The 26702-nt window shown below is 38.8% G+C and overlaps 1 protein-coding gene across 1 annotated transcript in view; it reads left to right on the top strand.

Annotated features, from left to right (window-relative positions):
- Positions 1-26702, top strand: part of Slc35f1 (solute carrier family 35 member F1) — a 413451-nt gene that overhangs the window by 238496 nt on the left and 148253 nt on the right. Inside the window, exon 2 of the mRNA XM_055599458.1 lies at positions 21093-21268. Within this exon, the coding sequence (XP_055455433.1) occupies positions 21093-21268 (176 nt within the window). The remainder of the gene's footprint in view (positions 1-21092; positions 21269-26702) is intronic.

Genomic DNA, 26702 nt, shown 5'->3' with positions numbered 1-26702 from the left:
ATCATGTATTTGTGCCTATGTGTATGTGTGTGGTGTGCATGGGCTTACGTGTGTGGTGTACATATGTGTTCATGGGTGTATGTGTGTGGGTATATGTATGCATGAGTACGTATGTATGGTGTGTATATGTTTATGACTGGTATACATGTATGTGTGCAGGTAAATGCATCTGTGTGTTGTGTATATGTTTATGTATGTGGGTGGACATGTGTGTACTGGTGCATGTGGAAACCAGAGGTTTATGATGGTGTGTCTTCCCTGATTGTTTTTCACCGTGCGTATTGATACAGGGTTTCTTCTGTATCATTAGTCTGGATCACTGGTTTAGCCAGTTTACTTAGCCCTGGCAAGCCCTGCCAACACCCAGCCTGAATGCGGGACTGGGTTTCCAAATTCTCTTAGGTATGGTTTCATGGCATGTGCTTTACCCACTCTACCCCTTTGCTGTTTCCATAACAAAACACCATGATGGAAACAGCTTGGGGAGTAAGATATTTATTTCAGCTTGTCACCCAGGGAGATCCCAGCTGGAAGCTAAAAGCAGGAACCCAGAAGCAGGAACTGAAGCAGATGCATGGAGGAATACTGCTTACTAGCTCACTCTTCCTAGCTTGCTCAGTTTGCTTTTTTTATTCACCCCTGGACAAGCTGCCCAGAGACTGCACTGCCCAAAGTGTGCTGTGCACTCCCTGATTATGCATCAACTAAGAAAATACCTCCCAGGCTTGCCCACAACTCAGTTTGATGGGGTGGAGGACATTTTCTCAACTGAGGTTGCATTTTCTCCAGTGACCCCAGCTTATGTGAAGTTGACACAAAACTGCTGAGCACTCCCACTAAGCTATAACCCCAGTGCCTGTCAGTTACGCATTTTTAGTAAATACTTTCATAAACATAAAATGGAAAAATGCTGAAGGAGGCATTCTGGTGTTTACGAGTCAACCAAAGATTTACTTGGGAAACATGGAAGGGCAAGTTCACAAGAAAATTGGTGTCTCTTATCTCTTACACTAATATGTGTCAGACAAAACTGGGGATGCAGAAAAGGACACCAGGAGGAAGCATTTATGAAATATGTGTCACAGTAGTGCCCCTGTTTAGTTCTTCAAGGAGCTTGTTTCCCCACCTTCCTTAGAGTAGCTATGACCTAGAATGCACATGAGGTGCTACCAACACATTAGTGGGCAGATACCTGAGCCACTGGGATTTGATGTGATATGTTGTTGTTTGGGGAAAATGAATGTTTGCCATAAGGACAGTTCTTTTTCTACTACATTTGACCCCTTACTATTACATATGACCCCTTACTTTCTCATTTGTCTTTTTTTTTCACTTCAATTGAGTTACTTTTAGCTCGAGACCTTTTCTTTCTGCCTCTTTCCTGTCCTCCTCTGACTTTATTTATCCTTGACTCCAACCCCTAAGAGCAACAGTTCTTGCTCATAATAAAATAATGAGCATTTGCCATAGGAGTCATGAGGGAGAAAAAAAAAACAGGTTTTGTTTTTGTATTGAGGATAGCAATATGCTTACAAAGAAAAATGGAAATAAAGCTTTCCAACAGTGGAAGTACAGAGATCTTTTGTTCTACAAAATTTCACAAGGCAAATTAAACTTGATTCCAAACTCTTGATTCTAGACTAAGAAGAAATCCTCAACTATATTAAGAGACAGGAAAGGCTCCCTCCCCTCCTCTCCCATACCCACCTCTCTCTTTCTTTCTCTTGTCCCCTTCCTCCTGGGCAATTCATCCTAAACTGTTTTTTTTCATTCCATTATTTCCAATTCTACCTACTCTTTTAGAGTAAACAGATTAGAGTTTTATGTGTAGAGGAAACTGAGCACTAGCAGGATGCATATTTTCTAAACCCAAACTGTCCCATGGAATTAATGCTTTGGAGATTTTATGCTACCCTTAGGCAAAGGAATGTACAGGCTGGGAACCATAATGCTGGAATACAGCTTCCCTAAATGGTCCACTTAAGCATCCTCCCTCACATCTGTAACCCCCTGAGTGGCACAAAGGGTAAAATCTAGATGTTTCCTTCCTGTAAAAGCTGTCATAGTTTGGGGACTTCTTCTCCCTACTGTGTACTATCTGTGCTCTCCTCTCTCTAGGATATCCTCCCTCCCTCTGACATAATCTGATCTGAGGGATTCTAGAAACAAGGAGCACCTTTCCAGGAACACTCATCTTAGCAGCACTTTCCTTCTCAGAAACCATTTCAACGTCAGGGAACTCAAGATCTTTGAGGAAAAAAAATATAGGTACAAACCCATCACTAACTGTCTCAGTAAGTTATGTTACCATCAACATAAGGTATGGCCAAATCTCCTTTCTGCCAGGTCCTCTGAAGTTAATATAATATCTGTCTCCCTGAAAGAAGAAATGACCCAAGGTCACCCTGACCTCTTCCTCACTCTAAGGTAATATATCAGCAACCCAAGTCATTAAACAAGGCTCATTCCACCTTCTTCACTTACAGAACTTCATTAAGTTTATCTGAAATGTTCTTTAAAAACAATCTAATTCATCTTGCTCCAAGTAATTTAATTAGAATTCAATTAAATTCAGCAGAATTCATACATCATTTTACATGTCGCACCTTGATTCATTTAATTTGCAATTTTATTTTAAAGATGCAGAGGAGTTATTTGGCCTCACAATATTTTATCCGAAAGAATCCATTTCATGCATAAACTAACTGGTTCTCAGGAGTGCTATGGGAAACAAAATATGTGCTCATCATTATGCATGTCACACACCACTAATTTGAATTTCATATCCTGGGCAATGTGTGCACTTAGGAGAGAGACACTTCATATCCATTTGCTTTTACTTACCTGATGATACTTCCCTGCCCTTCTCTTCTTTCTCCCTCATACACATAGACACAAAGGGATCAATAAAGAAAAAGAAATGGTATTCACATCCAATTTAAATCATTTTCACAGTTGTGATGAAAACTTTAGAAATCAAGGGAACCAGGGATGGAGTTAGAACTCTTTTTCTTTAGATATTGTTCAAAATAGTAAATGACTAGAAATGGCCTTTTTGTTCCATAGACATGCTGTACTTGCTTGTAGTTGGTCTTTGGGAATGTGATCATAAAAGGCTTAGCTCCACATGAGTACTATATAAATGTCATTGTGAGTACTCTGGCCTAGTTCATCTTCCAGGAAAGCAAGGGGCTACTTTTGAGTTGTTGTTGGCCATGAATATCACTAATATAAAAGAAATCTCCTAAACACTCTGTGCTTGTCTGGTTTCAGAGACCAGAAAGAATATCAGAATACCATGTATTTTTATTTCGATTTTATTTCTTATGTCTCCAGTCATGATTTTTGAGGGAGGGTCTCATATAACTCAGGTTGGCCTGATAGTTGCCATATAGGAGAGGTTAGCCTTGAACTCATTTTTTCCCCTTGATCCCAATGCTTTAACCTCTCAAGTATTAGGGTTACAAGCAGAAACCACCATTCCTTGTTCCTCTGGATTTTCTTGATCTCAAGTTATTCATAGTTAAAGCAGTAAATGAACATGGAGTCCATTCAGTTCAATGGCATAATGGTACTCACTGTCCACATTCTGTTCTCAGTCCACAGATCCATCGCAGAAGCTAATCTACCTTAAGAAGTATCAAATGATTTCAAGACCTTGGTGGGGATAGACAAAGAATAAAGATAGGAAAATATACTTTTATCAAAAAAATAGGAAAGAATAGATAGAGTTAAATTACAGCATTTATTTTTAGCTATTAAAGCATTACTTAGTTTCCCTTTACTGGGATTTTAAGGCATTAAATCAGGCCATATTTATTTCTCAAAGATGAGAAATCGTAACATTCTTTGGCCTATTATTTCACCACATCTTCATTGAGGTAACTTTTTGTGGGGAGATATGAAAAACTACATACTCCAGATAGGGCAGGAATGACAGTCCAAACAAATGACTCTACCTAAACCTAGGCTGATGAACCAGTGAGTTTATTTGGTTTACTTGCAGGATCATGGGAGAAAGGAGTGAGGATGACCCCAGACAAGTACATCATGGAAAGACCCCACACCAGTAAGAGATGGTGACCTCTCCAGAGCTGAATAGAAATAGCCCTTCTTTGGTTAACTTCCTACCCACTATACATTCTAGGACTTCCTGAGATCACATGTAATTGAGGCAAAATGACTTGTAGCCGGGAGGGTATGTGGGGACAAAAGAAGTGGCTGAAATCTCAAAAGAAGGCCTAATGACCCTCCTTATCCTCTCCTTCCATCAAGGGATATCACAGGTTCAAACTCATCGAGTATTTCCATTGAGTAATCACCACCACCATGGTTAAAATGGTGAACAAGCATCTAATGCACAGAAGACAACATTCTGCAATGGATGTACTCTTTCACAGTCTGGACATCTGGAAACATTATTATAGCCTTTACTCATGATGGGTGTAGTGGACTGAGTATATCAAATATCAGAAATGACTTTAATTTGCCCATGTTGATAAGAGAGTAAAGAAAATAAATGGATGTGTTAGTTTAAGATACTATATTAAAGTACTGTTGATCAGTGGTTTAGAAACAACAGAAGTTTATTTCTCACAGTTCTGGAAGATGGAAATTCAAGATCTAGATGCTCGTATGGTTGAGTTCTGATGAAGAGCCTTTTAGGCTGCCTGTGCACTGCTGCTGTATTTAATATGGTTGAAGGAAAAAGAACCCTCAAAATTTCTTTTATAAAAAGTAAATTGATGCCCTTGAACCACTCATCTTTCAAAAGGTCCCACCTTCCAATATCACTGCATAGTGGGGGATTCAACATATAAACTTGGGGGAGACATAAACATTTTTATCTATTTCAAGGTGGTTTATAAATTATTTCAGTCAAAAATCGTGGTGATTGCTTCCACTAAAAGGCCCCTGTAGAAGCATAACAGACTGAAGCAAGGTGGGTTAGGAAGGGACAATGTCTTGTCTTTTTCCATTCTGTGGACAGGGCTTGGTGAGGCTGTGTGTGCCAGGGTGTGTCTCATTAAGCTAACAGGTTATTTTTCAATGACTTCTGGTAGGAAAATGATTAATACACAATTAATGTGATCAAATGGGAGCCCTAACTCATTTGCAACTTTGTTTTGGAGTGTCAGTGGTTCCCAGTAGGTGAGATTAGTGTACTGGTCTTCAGTAGCCTTAGCAGTGGCTCTTCCTGTAAGAACATTGCATGGGAAATAGTTTTAGTGGGAATGGTCATTCACGGTAGATATCGCTGTTGCATCCTCTGCTTACCACTGTTTCTCTTGTTTCACCTGATGTTTCATCAGTCTCTGTCTTTTTTCCTTTTTATTATTATTATTATTAGTTAAATTTTATTTTATTTTTTTAATTTTTTATTAAACTTTTATTAATTATACTTTATTCAGTTTGTATCCCCCCATAAACCCCTCCCTCCCCTCCCGATCCCAACCTCCCTCCTCTTTCTGCATGCATGCCCCTCCCCAAGTCCACTGATAGGGGAGGTCTTCCTCTCCTTCTTTCTGAGTCTATAAGTTCTCATCAGAAGTGGCTGCATTGTCATCTTCTGTGGCCTGGTAAGGCTACTCCCCCCCTCAGGGAGAGGTGATCAAAGGGCAGGCCAATCAGATTATGTCAGAGGCAGTCCCTCTTCCCATTACTATGGGTTCACTTGGACACTGAACTGCCATGGGCTACATCTGTGCATGGGTTCTAGGTTATCTCCATGAATAGTCCTTGGTTGGAGTATGAGTCTCTGGGAAGTTCTCTGTGTTCAAATTTTCTTGTTCTGTTGCTCTCCTTGTGAAGTTCCTGTCCTCTCCAGCTCTTACCCGTCTCTGTTGGTGTCCTTGTGGAGCTCCTGTCCCCTCCAGGTCTTTCTATCTCCCCCTTCTTCCATAAGTTTCCCTGCACTCTGCCCAAAGTTTAGCTATGAGTCTCAGCATCTGCTTTGATACCCTGCAGGGTAGAGTCCTCTGTGGTAGGCTTCTGTTCTGTTCCCTGTTTTCTCCCTCTTTCAATGTCCATCCCATTTGTTTTCTGAATGAGTATTGATCATCTTACCCAGGATCCTCCTTGAATAGCTTCTTTAGGTGTACAGATTTTAATACGATTATCAAATATTATATGTATAATATATACTTATAAGTGAGCGTATACCATGTGTGTCTTTCTGCTTCTGGGATACCTCACTCAGGATGATTTTTTTCTAGATCCCACCATTTGCCTGCAAATTTCATTATTTCCTTGTTTTTAATTGCTCAGTAATATTCTGTTGTGTAAATGTACCACAATTTCTGTATCCATTCCTCAATTGAGGGACATCTGGGTTGTTTCCAGCTTCTGGCTATTATGAATAGAGCTGTCACTAACATAGTTGAGCAAATGTCCTTGTTGTGTACTTGAGTATATTTTGGATATATGCCTTGGAGTGGTATAGCTGGATCTTGAGGTAGCACTATCTTTTCTAAGACTGATACTCCAACCAAGGACCATTCATGGAGATAACCTAGAACCCCTGCATAGATGTAGCCCATGGCAGCTCATTCTCCAAGTGGGTTCCCTAGTAATGGGAACAGGGACTGTCTCTGACATAAACTCAGTGGGCTGTTCTTTGATCACCTCCCCATGATGGGGTTGCAGCCTTACCAGGCCACAGAGGAAGACAATGCAGCCAGTCCTGATGAGAAATGATAAGCTAGGGTCAGATAGAAGGGGAGGAGGACCTCCCCTATCAGGAGACTGAGGGAAGGGCATGGGAGGAGAAGAAGAAGGGACGATGGGATTGGGAGGGCATTGGGAGGGCACGAGGGAGGAGGCTACAGTTGGGATACAAAGTGAATAAACTGTAATTAATTAAAAATAAATAAATAAAGTGAATAAATTGTAATACATAAATAAATATTTTTTAAAATGTAAATTGTATATCACATGAAGAGTCCTGAGTTGTCCTTTTCTTTAATTTTTATTTGTTCATTTTACAACCTGGTTGTAGTCCCCTCACTCCTCTCCTCTTGATCCCACCTTCCCTTTGTCTTTCCCCATCCCCTCTCCCCTACTCCTCAGAGAAGGAAAGTACCCCTACCTACCCACCTCATAACATCAAAATACATCAGGACTGAACTCATCCTCTTCCCCTGTGGCCTGGCCAGATATCCTGCTAGGGGAATGTGATCAAAAGGCAGACAACAGAGTCTATGTCAGAGTCAACCTCCAATCCTCTTACTAGGGAACTCATATGAGGACAGAGCTGCCCATTGGCTATATTTGTTTAGGGGACCTAGGTCCAGTCCATGCATGGTCCTTGGTTAGTACTTCAGTCTCCATAGGCCTCGCAGGTCCCTGTTTAGTTGGCTCTGTCTTCTGGCCTACCTGTGGAACTCCTTTTCTGTCTGGGTCCTTCTATTCTTCCCTCAGCTCTTCCACAAGACATCCTGCATTCCACTCAATGTTTGGTTATGGGTCTCTGCATCTGTTTCCATCAGATGCTGGGTGGAGCCTCTCAGAGGACAGCTGTGCTAGGCTCCTGTCTACATCTGCAAGCATAACTGAGTATTGTTAATCGTGTTCAGGGTTGGCTGTCTCCCATGGGTTGAGTCTCCTGAGTTGCCCTTTAATAGTCATCAGTTTAATTTCAATGTCATTGTGTACTCTCATCAGCCTCCTTTCATCTCTAGTCTTTAAACATCCTCTGTGGACACGTCTCCATCACAGTGGCTCTCCATTAGTCTTTCCTTCTGTTCTGTTCAGTCTTAGAGGCAGCTGAGAGCCTTTGGGGTTCTCACACTTAGAACTATCGCTTCTTTCTCTTCAACTTGAGCCTGGGGTGACAATAATAAAATTTCCTGTTTCTGTTATATTTATGCCTGCTGTAGAAATTTCAGTAAACCATTCCCAGTCATTATAAAATTTAATTATAACAAATATCCAATTTTTGTTTCTACAAATGATCTTTTCCTCTACAACCAAAATTTCTCAACCCATGGTATAAAAATTAAAATTTCACATAAGTTTTAGTTTTTTTTAAGGCAATCTGTAAAAAAAAAAAAAGTGTAAATAAATCACTCATTTATTGTTCTATCAATAAATCAGGGGCATTTCAGTCACCTTTTGGTGCAAAACAAAAAAGTTTAAAAAAAGTATTTACTAGCCTCTGTACAGAGGGTCCTTTTGCTCACAAGCAAAGAGCCAGGTGTTTTGTCTTCTACAACGAGTCAATACTTCTCTGTTTCGTTGTGTCCCCTGCATGTTTCCACAACTGAAGGCAAAAGCAATGATCTTGGTTATTATACATTTCTCAAGTGTGTTTTCACTGTGTGTAGAGAAATCTGGCAGTCAGAAGAGTATAATTTTCTCTTACTTCGTGGATAAGAATGTGTTACATGTGGAATAATATAATGAAATCTGACGGTTTATATGTTAAGAAACGGTGAAGCAGTCTGTTTGTGTGCTTCCTTTGTTTTTATCTGTTCAATGGATTTCAAAGTTAAATATTTGCCTTTTGGCCCCAGGGTTCACTAATGTAATTCAAAATGCAAAGCTAAAAGCATTTTGAAATGAAAAAATGTCAAAATCATTTAAAATGCACAAAGCAAACTGTAACACAGTCATCCTAAAAGGTTATACTGCCTCCCTGCTCTCAAAGAGTTGAGCAAATGTGGGAACTAGTCAGAAGTTCCTGCTGAAATCCCATTAAGTAGTCCATCTGTCTCTCATCTGTCCTTCCTTCCTTTTTTCCTTCTTTTCTCTCTGTCTCTGTCTCTCTCTTTCTTTCTTCTGCTGTCATTTCTGATTTTCTGAAAGACAAAAATCCCAAAGGCTTTCCTAATTAGAGGATACATTTATTATGCATTGAAGAAATTAACTCACGATGTGTGTTAGCAATGTTCTGGAAGTATCAGAAAAATCGTGTAAGTAGATAGCTCTAAGTATTTGATGAGCTAACTCTTCCAAATGGACTCAATGTTGGGAGAACTGCTAGTCTAAGTATTATTCAAGGTCAGATATTACAGGAGGCAGCTTATTCTAACTGCCTTGTTACTCTTCATGATGACTTCTGGGAATATACATTACTACCTACACTTTATAGATGAGTGAAATAACTCGAAGTGCCAGGATTCAGATCTAAATCCAGATTTGTTCAATTTCACATCTGTTCTTGAATAATAAATAAATAAATGAATAAATAAATAAATAAATAAAAAAGGAAAGGACTTGACTGCTCCTATGTAGGTATAGAGAGAGTACAGTTAGAGGCAGAGACATCTGGGAGAGTGCAGAGTGAACAAAACACTGAGACTTGTGAGGAGAGGTACGAGGGAAAAGCAAGAAAGAAACTACCAACCAAAAGGGGCAGCCTAGGCCAGGAGGCCATGGGCTACATCTGTGCAGGGGTTCTAGCTTGACTGGGTCTTAAGTAAAATTAGAGAGCTGTTGGTTACCAACAAAGTATGTGCGCCTTAGAATTAATTTACCATGCTGGTCATTGCTGTGGTTTATACGTGTAATAGCTGGGTAAGACTATTTATTGGTTGTTTTCCTCCATTGGAAGGTTACTTAGCTCCTTCTTGTACCATGAAGTCTTTAGGGAGGATGCTTTCAGGTCAAATCCTGCAAGAGGGGGGGTAGAAGTGTCTCTGGAGCCTGTAACCAAAATGCATGATGTTTTTAGCAATAAGGACTTACTTGTTACCTCTGGAGGGAGGGAGAATTAGGAATAGTAGCAGTTGCCTATAATGTTTTGAAAGTCTCTTGTATAACACAACATCTGAAAAGAGGGCTTTTCATGCTTGGTATTATGGTTTTGTTAGATGTCTATGGCTCTTTGGATGGGGCAGAGGTGCATTGTTAGTCCAAATGGGAAATTTTTATTTAAACTATACATGTATCTTATATACTGACTTAAGTGTATTATAAGTATTTTTAGGTAGTTAACTTTTTCAGACACTATTACTATTATTTTATGCTCCTCCTCCTTTCTTCTGTATTTATTTCCCTTCTGCTCCCCAGTTAGATCCCCATCCCCATCCTCCCATTTCTCTTTTTAGATAATTTTCTCTCTAGGTAACATTTCCCTTTCATCATTCTTTCTCTTCAATGACTCATAGATCTCACTTTTGATGGCATTCATACAAATAAGGTGTACAGTATGATAGACTTTAGTATAGTGCTATATGGTATATGTTTATGTACAGATATAAACATCACATCCATTTTAGAGCATTTCTATTACTGAAAAACACTTCATTATCTACTAGCTATCACCTCCATTTCTTTCTCACACATACTGCTAAGCAAGCAAGATATCTGTTACCTATCTCTGTATATTTGTCTATTCTAAACATTCTCTATAAAGGGAATAATTTAATACAGGGTATTTTGTGTGACTTCTGTGGGTTGTTGACTCCTTTAAAGTATACATCATTATTTGTCTCAAGAATGGATGTTCTGTTCTCTCCATATGGGCTGGCTGATGAAATTAATGACTGTATTTTTTCCAGTAACTGAACTTCATGAGAAGAATGATAACTTAAGAATGATCCTTGAGTTGACAATAATATCAACATATACAAGTAAATTATAAAAACATACAGTTGGAATTTCTCATATTAATCTCAATTTTCTATATAAACTACATATAAAGTAAAATAAGCAAAATAACTAACTACTTGTAAAAAGTGTTCATTATATTTTCATTTTAAGATGTTAATTAAAACTTGTAATTGTCAGCAGGACCCTTTTGTAGATTCACTCCCCTGCCACCCTTCAGTATAAATGAAGCTAGATTTCAATGTATAGATTAGCCCGAGGTATTTCCTGACAGTGTTAGAAAATTATTTAAAAACTTAAGACAAACAACAAAAACCAAACAAACAAACAACCCAGGCATGGTGACACACACACCTGTAATTCTAGCTGTTGGCCAGCTGCAGCTAAGGGATTGCCATGAGTTTGATTCCAGGTTGACCTACATAGTAAATTCTAGTTGAGCCTGGACTGTAATGTGAAACTCTATCTCACCCCCCCACACACACACACAAAAAAAAAAAACCCACAAAATTAAGTGACTATAAAATAAAGATAAATCCTGTAACCAGGGGATGGCATGTTTAAAATATTCTAACCCATTACATTACATTTTTTCCTATTAAATGTAACAATGGTTGTTTAATTACATTCAATTGATATTATTCTATTGGTACTTTTACATGGTGATTGATAATTAAAACAACATTGAGAAAATTTCTTCTTTCTGTCATTGTGAAAATAACTGTAACACACCAACCATACAACAGCAAAAACAAACTAAGGCAAAACAGTAAGATTGTTTTCTATTAACCAAAAAATAATGAAATGCATGAAAGCCATGAAATATTTACAGAGGCAAAATTTCAAATAACTGCATCCAGTTTGCTGTGTTTGGGTGAAAGTACAGAGGTGGCATCAAAGGTAGCATCAAGGGTCACCTGGAGCTTGTAGAGCGTCATGACTCTGCATCGAGTGAGAACAGTTTACCTACGCACCGCCTCTTGCTTCTCAGTCTTGCCATTTGTTGATAATAGCAAAATGACATTTGGGCATTAACACACAAAATAAATGGAAAGAAGAATGGTGGCTAGTGCATATCTCTTGCTCAGAGTTGTAGAATGATTTCTGCCAAGTTTAAAGTCAATCCATGCCACTTTTGAATTTCTTTATCACTTACTTTTTTATATACATATATTCTCTTACTCTGATTTCTCATTGGCCAGCCAAGTAATTCCATCTCTGTCTCTGCATTTAAGCAAGCATGGCATTCCCCTCTTTGCAGTGAGTATCCCAATTTCCCAGCACAAATCCAATTCTTCACCCTCAGTTAGGGACTGTAATATTTTCTCTTCAAGAAATGCTTTCATAGTAGGATTGTCAATTTTTAAACACTAAAATTATCTCAGTGACTTCTAGCACATTTTGAGATTTACTTGATAGATTTTTCTTGAGTTCATAAGTACTTTATGTTCTCTGTTTTACATATTTATTTGCCTCTCTTCCAGCTTCTGGAGACAGAGCAATGGATTCTTTCCTCCCAATCTGTACCCAGTAGGCTTTGAAAAAAATCTACTGACTTGTTTATATCTCTGCTGATCAAAGCAAAGCTAACAAATCCTAAATGAATGGATATTCATGATAATCCAGCAGTCACTGAAGAGTTTAATGAGTGGCCTGATTATTTTAATGTCAAAGATATAAATGTCAGTGGTTGGTGTACATATGCTGGAACCTTTTAAAAGTAAATCAGGATTATGGAGTAGAAAATATGAAGCTTATTAGTTTAGCCTGAGTTCCTTAACAGATATATGTTTCACTATTTTATTAAGAGTGCAGGAGAGCAACAAAACCAGAAATTTGAACACAGGGGTCTTCCCAGAGACTCATACTCCAACCAAGTACCATGCATGATGATAACCTAGACCCCCTGCACAGATGTAGCCCATGGCAGTTTAGTGTCCAAGTGGGTTCCATAGTAATGGGAGGAGGGACTGCCTCTGACATAATCTGACTGGCCTGCTCTTTGATCACCTCCCCCTGAGGGGGGAGCAGCCTTACCAGGCCACAGAAGATGACAATTCGGCCACTCCTGATGAAATCTGATAGAATAAGATCAGAAGGAAAGAGAGGAGGACCTCCTGTATCACTGGACTTGGGGAGGGATATGCGTGAAGAAGAGTGGGATTGGGAGGGGAGGAGGGAGGGGTTTATGGGGGGATATAAAGTGAATAAAGTGTAATTAACAAAAATAAATTAATTTAAAAAAGAGTGCATTTTCACAGGACAGTAATGAAACACAATAAAGGGTAAATAAACCTTGGAGAACCTTAAGATGTAGCCATCTTTAGAGAGCCCATACAACTAACTTGCAGGAAGAAGGAATAATTTTGCCTTGTTCAATTGCACTAATTAGTTTTACCACCTGCTTGTTCATGAGTGGGTGCAAACAGATTGCCACAAAGGCCCAACCCACAGCATCAGCTGAGCACCTCTGAGGCAAGGCACAAGGTACACAAACATAGGCCTGAGGCTCAGGGACACTGAGTTGGGCCCACATAACACTGAGTATAGTGTATATAGAGGTGTTCACTGTAACTGGAGTAAGAGGCCAAGGACCCCAAAGATATGTGAAACCAAAAGAATCTGAAGGGTGTAGACAAAGTATCATATATGCCAGCCATTAATGTATCCTCATTTTATATGAAGGATCCAAAGCCCAAAGTGGAAGATAGTCAAAATTATGGCTCTTACATGGTTGACCTGACAGAGCTAGAAAGTTTCAATTCTCTCTTTGATGCCTTCTCTTCCTTTCTCTGGACTCAAAGCATGAAGCCAATTTCCCACTACCAAGCCAAGTCTTTACCATCAGAACAAAGATTCTAATATTTCCTCTCCAAGAAATGCTTTCATATTTTAAGTATCAAATTTTACACACTAAAATTATCTATGAGTCATCCTGTCACACCAAAGTTCAAATATCTTCCATACCTAGTATATCATAGACATATGACAGGAAGTCCTCCTGATGGCTTACTTGTTTTCTTCTACTTAATGGCAAATACAATTCAAAATCATACCACAGAGCCAATAAATAGATTCAAGCCCAGAAATTCAGATTTGAAAGAAAGAAACTCCAGTCAGTGGGAAACATCTCAGTACTTGTGTTTGTTCCTAGCCTAAAAACTCACTTTATGTAGAAGTCTACTAATCCTGAACACAGTCAAAACCTTTTAGCAAAGAGCTTCTCAGAGTCAATGGTCTATAGACAATAATCTTATCAAAGAACAGAGAAGATGTTTCTCCCATATTCAAATAGTATTGTTTTTACACCAACCCTTCCATATACTTAAAGATTTTTATGAACACATCTCTGAATGCATGTACTAACTCAAATCTGATGAGGCTTGCCTGAGGCTCATTATCAAGATGCTTCTATTATGAAGATGCTTCTACAGAAAGGTTGATTTTGTCTAATTCAAGATGATGGAATAATTATTTCACTCTTCTGGTAAAGAATTACCAAACATTATAATTGTGTAACAGTGTGTTGACATTCTTCATACCTTTCAAAAGAGTCTATACTTATGATTAGAAAAAACAGTATACAATTTATGCTTTATTTTTAATCTTATTATTTTGAATGTTTAATTTGTACCAGAAGCTTGTCCCTCCCCTTCTAAATTCTGTATCTTTAACACAATCCAGCGCTGCTGATAATGGCCATGTCAGTATTTATGAGTATGAGTTCTGTTGTAACAGGTATTCAGCTTCCAGTAGCACCATTTTTCCGGAGACTCATGCATTTTTCATTGTCTAGTCCATCTGAATTTAAAGTGGATGAGATGTCCTTTTAAATGCACAAACAAAGAAGATGAAAATGTGAATCATAGCCTCCTCTCCATTTCTGCTACTAAAATTATAGGAACTATGTATCTGATGTTAGAATGCATCTGCTGTGCTGTTCTATGTACTACATGCATAACCAACAGCTCACTGTGCGAAATTTCACTCAGCACCAATTTTAGCATCTTTTTTTTTTCAAGATAGCACCTTTCTGGGCTTCTTCAGAAATACACTAGAAAATAGCTTATTAATCTCAGTTTCTAACTGGCAGATGGGTTACAGTAAAAACAAGGGCATCTTCTGTTTCAGTGCTGGTAGTTTTTCCATGTAGGATAAGGCTCCATCTTGCCAGCCTTCTAACACTTTACCCTTTTCACACACAGATACTAGCTCTCTCAGAAACGCCTGCATTCTGTGTTTATTGAGTTTCTATTTCTTCTATCCAGCACTCATCAAATTCTAGGAACAGAACATGGAAGTTTTTACAGGTCATTCCCTTTTCTTTTGGAGCTCATGAGCTAAACAATATAGTCAATATAAGTAGAAATATGAACACACACCTGGGGATGCCTGACTTTGACACTGAAGATCAGGAATGGCCAATGGGAGGCTTTTGAGACAAGTTCAGGCCATGGAGAGTTAGGCAAAGGAACCACAGATCAATTGCAGTGGTTACTCAAGGAAAAAACATAAGAGAGATAGAATGGCAGGAACCAACTCAAGAGATCCTACAATGGGAAGGACAGATTTCTGTTCAACTTACCACCAAATGGATCCATCCTATGACAATGGAGAGCACATAATTTGAGGGAGGCAAAATGGCAGGATAGGGGTCTGAGTCACAGTGTAAGCACTTAGGCATTTAGAGATTTTATAATTACTTGTTCATTTTATTTTGATGTCTCGAGAAAGTCTCTCAAGCACACAGGCTTTAACAGCTCTGATGTCTAACTCCCTTCAGTCAAGAAAGGGCTCCTGAGCTAATCTGGTAAGGGGTTCCTTGCACTGTTTCCCGATCCATACCATGTTTATTAGTATACCCTATAAAATTGTAACTTGCATTCTCCATCCAATCACACCAATAGTGGCTAAAGGACACTAGAGTATTAAATGGTTGCTTCTGATGCAGAGTATGGGTCTGAAACTTTGTTTCACACATGAAACAAAATGGATTTGTGTTGACCTCTTGTTGAAAGGCACACATTATAGGTTCCATGGTGGAAAAGTTCTTGTCAGTCAGTCTGATTAGCTGTGGGTTTTGTCTTTACTGCTTTAAAAACGTTTCAGAAAACTAGCCTGTTAGGTTAGCTCTATATACTCTCTGGAAACAGAGAATCACTTTGCTGCTAATAGTGGCACAACATAGTAATTCAGAGTTTAGGATATGAAATCGTACCACCTAGCTTCCACCTAATGTCTGTCCCGTATGTCAAGCTCAAAAAAAAAAAAAAAAAAAAAAAAAAAAGTAGCTCTATGCAGTCAAGGAAGTTTCCAGATGCCACCCTCTTACTTCCATATGGACGCATATACACAAACAAGTGAACATACACACATGTAAACATGTAAACATCACACAAGTATATATACTCAAAAAATATTTTCACCTCTCACTTCAGTTTAAAATATTTCATCACAAAAAGGAAGCAAAATAGCTTTGACAGTCAAACTCTCCTCAATTCTCCCAGCCCTGGGTAACCATTCATTTATTTTCTATTTCTGTGGACTTCCGTTCCCAAGACATTATATATGAATGAAATCGTGCACAGAGTGTTTTGGTGCTATAGTTTTAAAGTTCAAATGTTTACAAAATTTGTTCATGTAACAGTTTATATTTGTGTATTATTCCTTTCTGTTGTGTAACTGTTCATTCAATAAATAAACTGTGTTTTGCTATCTATTTGTGTTGGTGGGTATTTGAAATAGTTGTGTCTTGTAGTGACATTTATATGGTTGTGCTCTGATAGATTTTGCATTAGGTAAAAGACCAAAGGAAGTGGTCTACCAATTTCCATTGCATCAACCCTGGTAGGTGAAACCCAGGGCACAATGAGCTCACTGCGTATAACATGTTGGCAGATAGGATGTACCTCCTGTAGTATCTGGTGCGTCCTGGTGCCATTCCCAAAGTGATAGCAAAGGCTATTCAGACTGTGGATCTGTTATTCTCCAATCTGATATTCTGTTTTACAAAAACAATTTTAAATTACGTATTTTTAAAAGAGCAGCTCTATGACCTTGGGCTGGTGTATTGCCTCTGTGGTTTGGGTTCTTATCTATGAAAAGGCATAGCAGCAGCATTTGCTGTGCAAGATTTTCTGAGGGGTAAAGAAAATAATATAAATTAATGCTAGCACTTTTAAAATATGAACTATTAGTAATATTTCCCTTTATTTTCTATTTCTTCATTTGGTAACTAAGGTTCTTGGAAATCCGGTGTCAAAAGTTTGATTGGCCTCCCAACGACAGACCATGTTGTATTCATTTTACATGTCTTACACGCATCATATAAAAGGCTGAAGTCACATAATAGATTAAAATTCCATTTTCTTGTGTAAGTGTTTTGTAATCTTGTATGTCTTGGTTTGGTTTAGGATGCTACCAAGGTGTTAGCATCACTGTTATAATTTAAGTAGGTCATAGTATCGTTTTAGGCGTCCCCAACAAGAAAGCACACTCCGCTCATAACACTCTTTAGTGCATACTCAACATCAGCAACAACCATTTAATACACTAGCTATAATTTTACCAGAATCTCTTCCACTTCAGTGTGTACCTTATTAGGCAAATGATCATGAGTGACTGATCATAGGATTATTATTAGTCTACTGTAAATTAATTATATAGCTACTATGATTAATGTTGTGTTACATGGTAATTAGATCAAACATCTTCAAAGGCGCTTTCAAAGTCAACATTTTTTATTTCTCATCACTTTCTACCAGTGAAGTCACCATTAATGATCCCACTTAAGAAACTCTCTATATCCTAGGTTTCCAAGACAAGAATTAACAGATAGGGTTACATGAAATTAAAAGGCTTTTATACAACAAAGGAAACCATTCACAGAATGAGGAGACGGGCTATAGAATGAGAACTAATCTTTGACAGCAGTATTTCATATTGGAGAATAATACCTAAAATATACAAAGAACTGTTAAAACAAACAAACAAATTCTATCAATAAATGAGGCAAGAAACCAAACAAAATGTTCTCTATAAACAAAATACAAAGCTAGAGGGATATAGGTCAGTCAGTTGAGCTTACACTATATCCTGAGTTTGATTCCCAGCATTGCAGAAAACAAATGAGCAAAAACCGTGGATATGTTAACATTTCTAAATTCTGGAGGATTGGAAATGCAAGGTCATCCTGGACCACATAATGAGTTTGAGGATATCCTGGAATACATTAAACTCTGTCTCAAAGAAGAGGAGGAGGAAGAGAAGGAGAAAGTAAAGAAGAAAGAGAAGGAAGATGCCTTAGCAAAAGTAGCTCCATCAGCATAATAAATGTTTTAAAAGGTGTTCAGTACCCTAGCCTCCTGAGAGATACAAAGTAATTCAACCTTGAGATTCCATTTTACCACTGTTAGAATGGTTAACATCAAGAAAACTAACAAATGCTGCTGAGGAAGTAGGGGAAGAGAAATCCCTTTATGCTGGGAGTGGAAATGTAAATGAATGAAATTATTATGGAAATAAGTATGCAGATTTCTTTTTAAAAAATAGAATCACCATACAACCCACCTCCAGCACTCGTGTAAACACCTAAAAGGTTCTAAGTCCTACCACAGAGATGCTTGCGCATCCATATTCACTGTTGCTCTAAATACAACATCTAAGAAATGGAATAAACCTAGATGTCAGTCAGCAGCCAAACGGATAAGAAACTGCAGCATGTATTTAAAAATGAAATCAGAACACTTACAGCAAAATGGATAGAAGTATATCAACCAAAGCATCCCAGACATAGGATAAATTTCTCTCACATGCAGATCTCAGATATTTTTTAATTTTTATTTTACTTTTATTAATTACAGTTTCTTCACTTTGCATGGCTACACTTTGGGCAGAGTGCAGGAAATCTTATGGAAGAAGGGGGAGATAGAAAGACCTGGAGGGAACAGATGCTCCACAAGGAGAGCAACAGAACCAAAAAATCTGGGCACCGGGGTTCTGAGACTAATACTCCAAACAAGGACTATCCATGGAGATAACCTAGAAGCTCTGCATAGAAGTAGCCCATGGCAGCTCAGTGTCCAAGAGAGTTCCCCAATAATAGGAACAGGACCGTCTCTGACATGAACTCATGGGCTAGCCCTTTGATCACCTCCACCTGAGGAGGGAGCAGCCTTACCAGTCCACAGAGGAAGACAATGAAGTCAGTCCAGATCTCAGATTTTAACTTATGTATATTTATATGTGGGAGGATTACAGGTCATAAAACTAGAAAAGGGACTTTGGGGGGAATAAGAAAGGGTTGGGGTACTGGGGCTGGATTGATGACTCACTGGTTAAGAGCACTGGCTGCTCTTCCAGAGGACCTGGGTTCAATTCCCAGCATCCACCTGGCAGGCAGCTCAAAATTGACTGTAACTCCAGTTTCAGGGCTCCAGCACTTTCACACAGACAGACATGCAGACAAGACATGAATGAATATAAAACAAAGATAAATACATTATTGAAAAACGAAAGAGAAAGGATTGGGGATGGGAGAAAAGGAGGGATGAAACACATGTGGCATGAAAACAAAGTGTGTTCTAGGAGGAAAGATCTACTCCATTTTCCCGTCCAACTGTTAGGAAACTTGCATGAATAACAAGCTGAACTGACCATCTGCTACACATGTGTAGGGGGCCGAGGTCCAGCCCAGCATGCTCTTTGGTTGGTGGCTCTGTCTCTGTGAACCTCCATGGGCCTGGTTAGTTTACTCTGTAGGTTTTCTTATGGTTTCCTTGCTCCCTCCAGTTGTTCCATGAAGTGTTGAACCCAGGACCTTGCCCAGGCTAAGTAAGTGCTCTACTGTCTTCCCTATCTCTCAAGCCTGTTGTTCTAAAACAAACATACAAAAAAACCTGATATTCTTCTATTTCAGTACCATGTCTACTTATCCCAAATTATCTTTTAAGTCTTCCATTTCATAGTCCTCTGAATCATATTACTTCGCTGTAGGTACACTCAGGAAACTTACAAAGTCATGAGCAAGCAGTAATTACAGTGCAATGAGATAAAAGTAATAGATGTGTCCTAAGATTTAAAAAAAAAAAAAAAAAAAAGCAGTAAGGCCTCTCTCAAAGCAGGTGACAAAAGAGTCAAGTTTTAAAGAAAAAAAAATGAATAGGAGTCAGGCTGGAAAATACATGATGGGCAACAATCTCTAGCGATGCCTCACCTATTCCCCTGTGTATAGGTTGGCTGAGTATGATGGAGGCAGGAGGATCCCAACCCCTCCACTCTGATACTTTACACAGAGTTCTGCCTGGGTTTCTCTCTTTATTTCTCTATTTATTTCCCAGGAGTCTTTCAGTGTTCAGGCTACTTATGGAGAAGCTGTTCCCCAGTAGGAAAACATGAGTTCAGCAAAACTTCTCAAAAGTCAGGCCCAGAAGGCTCATGGCTTCCCCTCCTCTGTACTCTAGTGGTCAAAGCAAAGCAAGATCAATCTAGCTTCCAAGAAAGGAGATATAGACCCACTCTCCATCAGGAAAAAAAAAATAGACTTTTTTCTGCCATGGGGGAAGAAATATATAACATCACACATCTTCTGCTGAAAGTTCTTGAGCTTATAGCACTGCCTTCTTATTTTTTATTGCTGTTCCTACAAAAGAGCCAGAAAAGCCACAAGCAACTTTCAGAAAAAGTCTGCCTTCTTCTTCCAGAGGCTTTTCTTGTGTCAAAGCAGGGGTGTGTACATGTATGTGTGTGTGTGTATACATAGCTTGTGTGGGCATTTGATTTTCTTGGAAACTGAACATGTTGGTGCTTGCCCCAATCTCCATTTCAGTGGTCTACAAGAGTATTGCCCATGAAAACAGCAATGAAAATATTTGCATAATTATTATACTACCATAGTTCTGAATCTATTTCAGGAAAAACAGCTTTGATGTATAGGCAATTGTAACTTGAGAAGCAGAGAATAAAGACCCAATACATATTAAAGCTTCTTAGAACATAGTTCCAGAATCTACTTGAGCATAAGAGATGGTCCTTCTGGATTTTCTAGATGTATAGCCCTTTCATCCAAGAGTTTCTAAATCCAGCACTTTGATCTGTAGAACAAAGGTTTTTTTTTTTTTTTCTTTATTGATTAGTTATCCACACAAATGATGCTGGGATATGTTTCTTGCTTGCTAGAGTTGGGCATGCTTTTAGCATCGCTAATGCAGAGTACTGAACATAGTCTGTTTCTTCAACCACCTCTGGAGTACAGTGATTGGAAACCAGGTCCCCTTGCAGAGACTTGATCTCATAACCTGGTTTTACTTTATCCTCATAGCGGTTCTGGGAGAAAGCTAATTGGCCATGTTAAGCATTAGTTTCCATCTCTAGAAAGCCTTAGTAATAACTGTGTAGTCTCCCTATCATTGCTTCAGTGTATTACAATAAATAGCATTCACTGCCCTTAACTCAGTGTCTGCTTAGAAAGTACCAGTGCACTTAACTGCTGTTATTTTCATGGATCTCTGGTTGACATTACTGTGCTTTTCTTCATTTCTCAGGGAAATGTTAATCTCTGTGGCATTGGGCCAAGTGTTATCCCTTCTTGTTTGTGGAATTGGTTTGACCAGCAAGTACCTGGCAGAAGATTTTCATGCCAACACACCAGTCTTCCAGAGCTTTCTGAACTACATCCTCCTCTTCTTGGTCTACACCACTACCCTAGCTGTCAGACAAGGTAAGCTGCACTTAATCCCAGGAATATGACTTTTACAAACACATGAACGAATATGAGTCATGACTAGATATTATTTTACCATTTGTAGCATCAGCAAGATGATTCAAATACCCAGACAGATCTCACTTTGCTGTTTTTAAGTAGCACCATAAAGAAAATGTATGAATATATCACAAAGAAATATATGGATTCGGCAAGAAGCTAGAGCTAGATGCATTGCAGAAAAGTACCGTTGCTCACAATTTTGACTTCCTGTTAAGGGTTCTCTTCCTCTCAATAAATCTAAATAGAGTACCTCCTGGAACCTGGAACGGGCCCAATGCAACTAACTCTCCTAAACATGCTCTCCCAAGCTGCCTAAGGGAACTGCAGACAAATGTGTGTTCCTTAGGAAAGTGATACAAGCATAAATACAAACAACTCATAACAATTCAAGAGGAATAAAAGAAAAGGAAACTCCTGCAAATGGCCAAGTGTGGTCCTATTTTAAATTTAAAATAAGTAAAGCAATAAAAACAAGTTTTCCAAGAGTCAATAAAAGAAAATACCTTTCAAAAGAGTAGGTCCAATAAAAAATTACCTGGGGGTGCTCTAGACACTCTTTCAGAGTTCTAGGACCACACTGTCACACTTGATATAATCCTTTGTCTACAGCCACAGAAAAAGCCAAATTTTTTCCCTAAGTTGTAGCTGTTGACCAGGATCCATTGAAAGATAATCGTTAGAAGAAGTTTGAAAACAATCCTATATGTTAATAACAAATAAGAACATGTATATATATATATTGCTAAATATATCAGTTCTAATAATTATACTTTTAGAAACTTTTATAGAAACTATCATTCTTACAGGTCCTTATTTCTGTCTAGAATAATACTGCTCAGTTATAATGACTTAGTCAATAGTAGGCTTCATCGTAGAAGAAAATAGAAGAAAGGTAGCTGGGGTCTGTGTGGCTTAGTTGCTAACAGTTCTGCCTTCCAAGTGTGAGAACCTGGGGTCGGATCCTCAGAACCTACTTAAAATTCTGAAGACAGCAGCATGCTTCTGGATACAACCCTGGGGAGGCAGAGACAGGCAAGACCTGGAGCTCACTGGCCAGCTGGCTGAGCAGAACGACCAGCTCCAGGTTCAGCAAAACACTTTCAGATAAATTAGGTTGGAGAGTAATTGATCATGGCACTGGATGTCAGTCTCTGGTATTCACACACACACACAACACATGATTGCCTATATAGACACATGAATATACCCACACAAGCACATAAACGAACACCTCCCAGACACATACACATACATACACATGCCTACCTATATATACACACGAACACACCCACACAGCACATAAACAAACACCTTCCATACAAACACACAGAGACACACAGAGACACACACACACACACAGGGAATGACCGCATGGGTATTCAATTGACTTTTCAGTTTGTTGAAAATATATTAGAAGCCAATTTATTTTGCTTTCCCCAAGTTGCTGTTGCTTGCAAGTTCTTTTAATATTAATAATTTTTATATTAATTTTTTAGTATTAATAATTTTAATAGCTCTTAATATTAAAGCTATACTACTTTTAAGAATAAACTGTTGGCCTCCAAAAGTTACAGACACTAAATCTTTGTATGAAGCTATATTTCCTCAGTGTGAGTCAGAAGCCAGTGAATTTGAATGGCATAAGTGTGTTGTCCAATAGTTATCCCACTGTTCTTGAATGGTGCTTCAAGCCAGGAAAAGACTACAGAAAGTGAGGCAATGAGGGAGGCATACAGTATAAGGAGTATAATGAAGAATAATGGCATTAAATTGAGAACAATTTTTCAATAGCCTAATACTGAAAAAAGTTTTCATGTGAAAATGGTGAATTCATCTTCATTGATTTTTTAAAATGTATTTATTTTTATTACATATGCATTGGTCTTTTGTCAGCATTATATTGTGTGAGGATGTCTGATCCCCTAGAACTGGGGTTACAGAGAGTTCTGAGCTGCTGTGTGAGTACTGGGAATTGAACCCAGGTCCTCTGGAAGAGCAGCCAGTGCTCTTAACTGCAGAGCCATCTCTCCAGCCCCATCTTCACTGATTTTTAAGGCACCACTTCATCTTGAGATTACAAATTATCAGTCCTCCTTGGGTTCTTGTCTACCTTATTTTCTAAGAGATCAGAAATTTAGTTAGAGTCTATATCTAGGGGAAATAAGCACATTAAAATCAGAAAGAATGATTGCAACAGTTATAGTTAGAAGCTAGAAAAAGAGTGTATGCAAAGAGTTAGTGTTAATAATATTCATAATACTGTTTATAACGAACATTTATAATGTGTCAGATACAGGGTATGTGACTTATCCCTTCTTACTCCTTCTAACCAAGTATCATCCACAATTTTATTAGTGAGAAAAACCAAGAAAGCTGCTCAAAGATGTACATTAGGAAAAGCTGGAAGCTGTGACCAGCAAGGGCTGGAAAAGCAGGGTTACCCTTGGCTTCTTGTGATGGGCAGAGGAGGCAGAAGGGATGGGAGGCTCTTTACAGTGGTTCTCAACCTTCCTAAGGCTGCAACCATTTATTACAGTTCCTTATGTCATGGTGACCCCCAACCATAACATTATTTTCATTGCTACTTCATGACTGTAATTTTGCTACTGTTATGAATTGTAATGTAAATCTATGATATGCAGGAGCCCCTGTGAAAGGGTCATTTACAACTCCCTGAAGGGGTCATGACCCACAGGTTAAGAAACACTGCTTTAGAATTAAAGGAGACATTCGTGTTTCCTGATTTGAAAACCCTGAAGAGAAAACTAGCCTGGGGTGTTTGTTGCAGTGAGACACAGCAATGAGATCAGGAGTCATATAGATATATGAGAGTCATATAGACAATATGAGGCAATATGAGAGCATCAGTGTGGGCCAGGCAGAAGAATGAAGAGGCTGAAGACTGGGAAGGAATTTGGAGGACCTTTAGAAGGAAAGACTAAAGAGGGCTGAGGAAATTCCTTTTCCCAATTCAGTGGAGGAATCAGTTCCCACAATGCAGTACTCTTTGCGGATATACATATATCCTCACCCTGGATGACCACTGAACTTCTTGTATTCAGATACAGACTCATATAGGCTCCTATTTAGCTAACACCTGGAAATCAACATAGAAATTGCATTGTATATGCTGAGTCACTTTGATGTTTTAGAAACCTCATAACATACGTGTTTAGGCGCCTCAAGATTTGGAATGAATGATCAACGGAGAAGAGATGTGAAGTCTGTATGTAAGGGAGGCCATTTACAGGCAGTCTGCAGGATGGATCAATTGCTGACTGTCTCATCTCTCTAGCACAAATATCACCTACCCAGTTGGGCCTCCATGTTAATGACATGTCTGTGCCTTGGACCACTTGACAGTAAGCAGTTACTGGCTGAAAAAACAAAAACCAAACAAACAAAAAGACATATCTGTCATTGTACTTACCTGGCTTCTAAAAGTTGTGGTTGTCAAATTTGAAACCTTCTGGGAATATTTAAGTCTGATGTCACTAAAAATAACCTCACCAGTTTGTTTCCTGTTTTCTTCTTCTGGCTTTCAGAGGGCCTTTGTAGCAGGTTCCTAGGTTGTTTCCTGTTTTCTTCTTCTTCTGATGTCCATCCTCTTTGCCTTTCAGGTGAGGATTGAACATTTTAGTTAGGGTCCTCTCTCTTGCTTAGTTTCTTTAGATGCACAGATTTTAGTGGTTTTGTCCTATGTTGTATGTCTATATGAGTCGTATATACCGTGTGTGTATCTTTTTGCTTCTGGGACAACTCACTCAGGATGATCCTTTCCAGGTCCCACCATTTACATGCAAATTTCATAATTTCCTTATTTTTCGTTGCTGAGTAATATTCCATTGTATAGATGTACCACAATTTCTGCATCCATTCTTCAGTTGAGGGGCATCTGGGTTGTTTCCAGCTTCTGGCTATTACAAATAAAGCTGCTACAAACATGGTTGAACAAATGTCCTTTTTGTGTACTTGAGCCTCTTTTGGATATATTCCTAGGAGGGGTATGGCTGGATCTTGAGGAAGTGCTATTCCTAGTTGTCTGAGAAAGTGCCAGATTGATTTCCAGAGTGGTTGTACAAATTCACATTCCCACCAGCAGTGGAGAAGGGTTCCCCTTTCTCCACAACCTCTCCAGCATGTGTTGTCACTTGAGTTTTTGATCTTGGCCATTCTCATGGGTGTAAGGTGAAATCTCAGGGTTGTTTTGATTTGCATTTCCCTAATGGCTAATGAGGTTGAGCATTTCTTTAAGTGCTTCTCTGCCATTCGATATTCCTCTACAGAGAATTCTCTGTTAAGCTCTGTTCCCCATTTTTAAGTGGATTACTTGGTTTGCTGCTTTTCAGCTTGTTTAGTTCTTTATATATACTGGATATGAGTCCTCTGTCAGATAAAGGGTTGGTGAAGATTCTTTCCCAATCTGTAGGCTGTCACTTTGTTTTGATGACGGTGTCCTTTGCTTTACAGAAGCTTTTCAGTTTCATGAGTTCCCATTTATTGATTGTTGCTCTTAGAGCCTGTGCTGTTGGTATTCTGTTCAGGAAGTTTTTTCCTGTACCAATGAGTTCTAGGGTATTCCCCACTTTTTTTTCTAGCCGATTTAATGTGTCTGGTTTTATGTTGAGGTCTTTGATCCACTTGGACTTCAGTTTGTGCAGGGTGATAAGTATGGATCTATTTTCATTTTTCTACATGTACACATCCAGTTGGACCAGCACCATTTGTTGAAGATGCTATCTTTTTTCCATTGTATGGTTTTGGCATCTTTGTCAAAGATCAGGTATCCATAAGTGTGTGGGTTTATTTCTGGGTCCTCTGTTCGGTTCCATTGATCCTCCTTTCTGTTTCTATGCCAGTACCATGCAGTTTTTAAAACTGTTGCTCTATAGTACAACTTAAGATCAGGGATGGAGATACCTCCAGAAGATCTTTTATTGTAGAGGATTGTTTTAGCAATTCTGGGTTTCTTGTTATTCCATATGAAGTTGAGAATTTTTCTTTCCAGGTCTGTAAAGAACTGTGTTGGTAATTTGATGGGAATTGCATTGAATCTGTAGATTGCTTTTGGTAAGATGGCCATTTTTACTATGTTAATCCTGCCAAGCCATGAGCATGGGAGATCTTTCCATCTTCTGATATCTTCTTCTAACAAACTAGGAACCTACCACAGAGGGCCTCTGAAAGCCTCTGCCCTGCAGACTATCAAAGCAAATGCTGAGCCTGATGGCCAACTGTCAGGCAGAGTGAATGGAATTTTAGGTAAGAAGTGGGAAATAGTCAGAGCTGGAGAGGACAGGAACTCCACAAGGAGAGCAACAGAACAAGAAAATTTGAACACAGGGAACTTCCCAGAGACTCATACTCCAACCAAGGACTATTCATGGAG

Source organism: Psammomys obesus, unplaced genomic scaffold, assembly GCF_907164565.1.
Source record: "Psammomys obesus unplaced genomic scaffold, mPsaObe1.curated_primary_1811, whole genome shotgun sequence".
NCBI classification, from domain to species: domain Eukaryota; kingdom Metazoa; phylum Chordata; class Mammalia; order Rodentia; family Muridae; genus Psammomys; species Psammomys obesus.
This window is presented reverse-complemented; position numbering and strand designations above follow the sequence as displayed.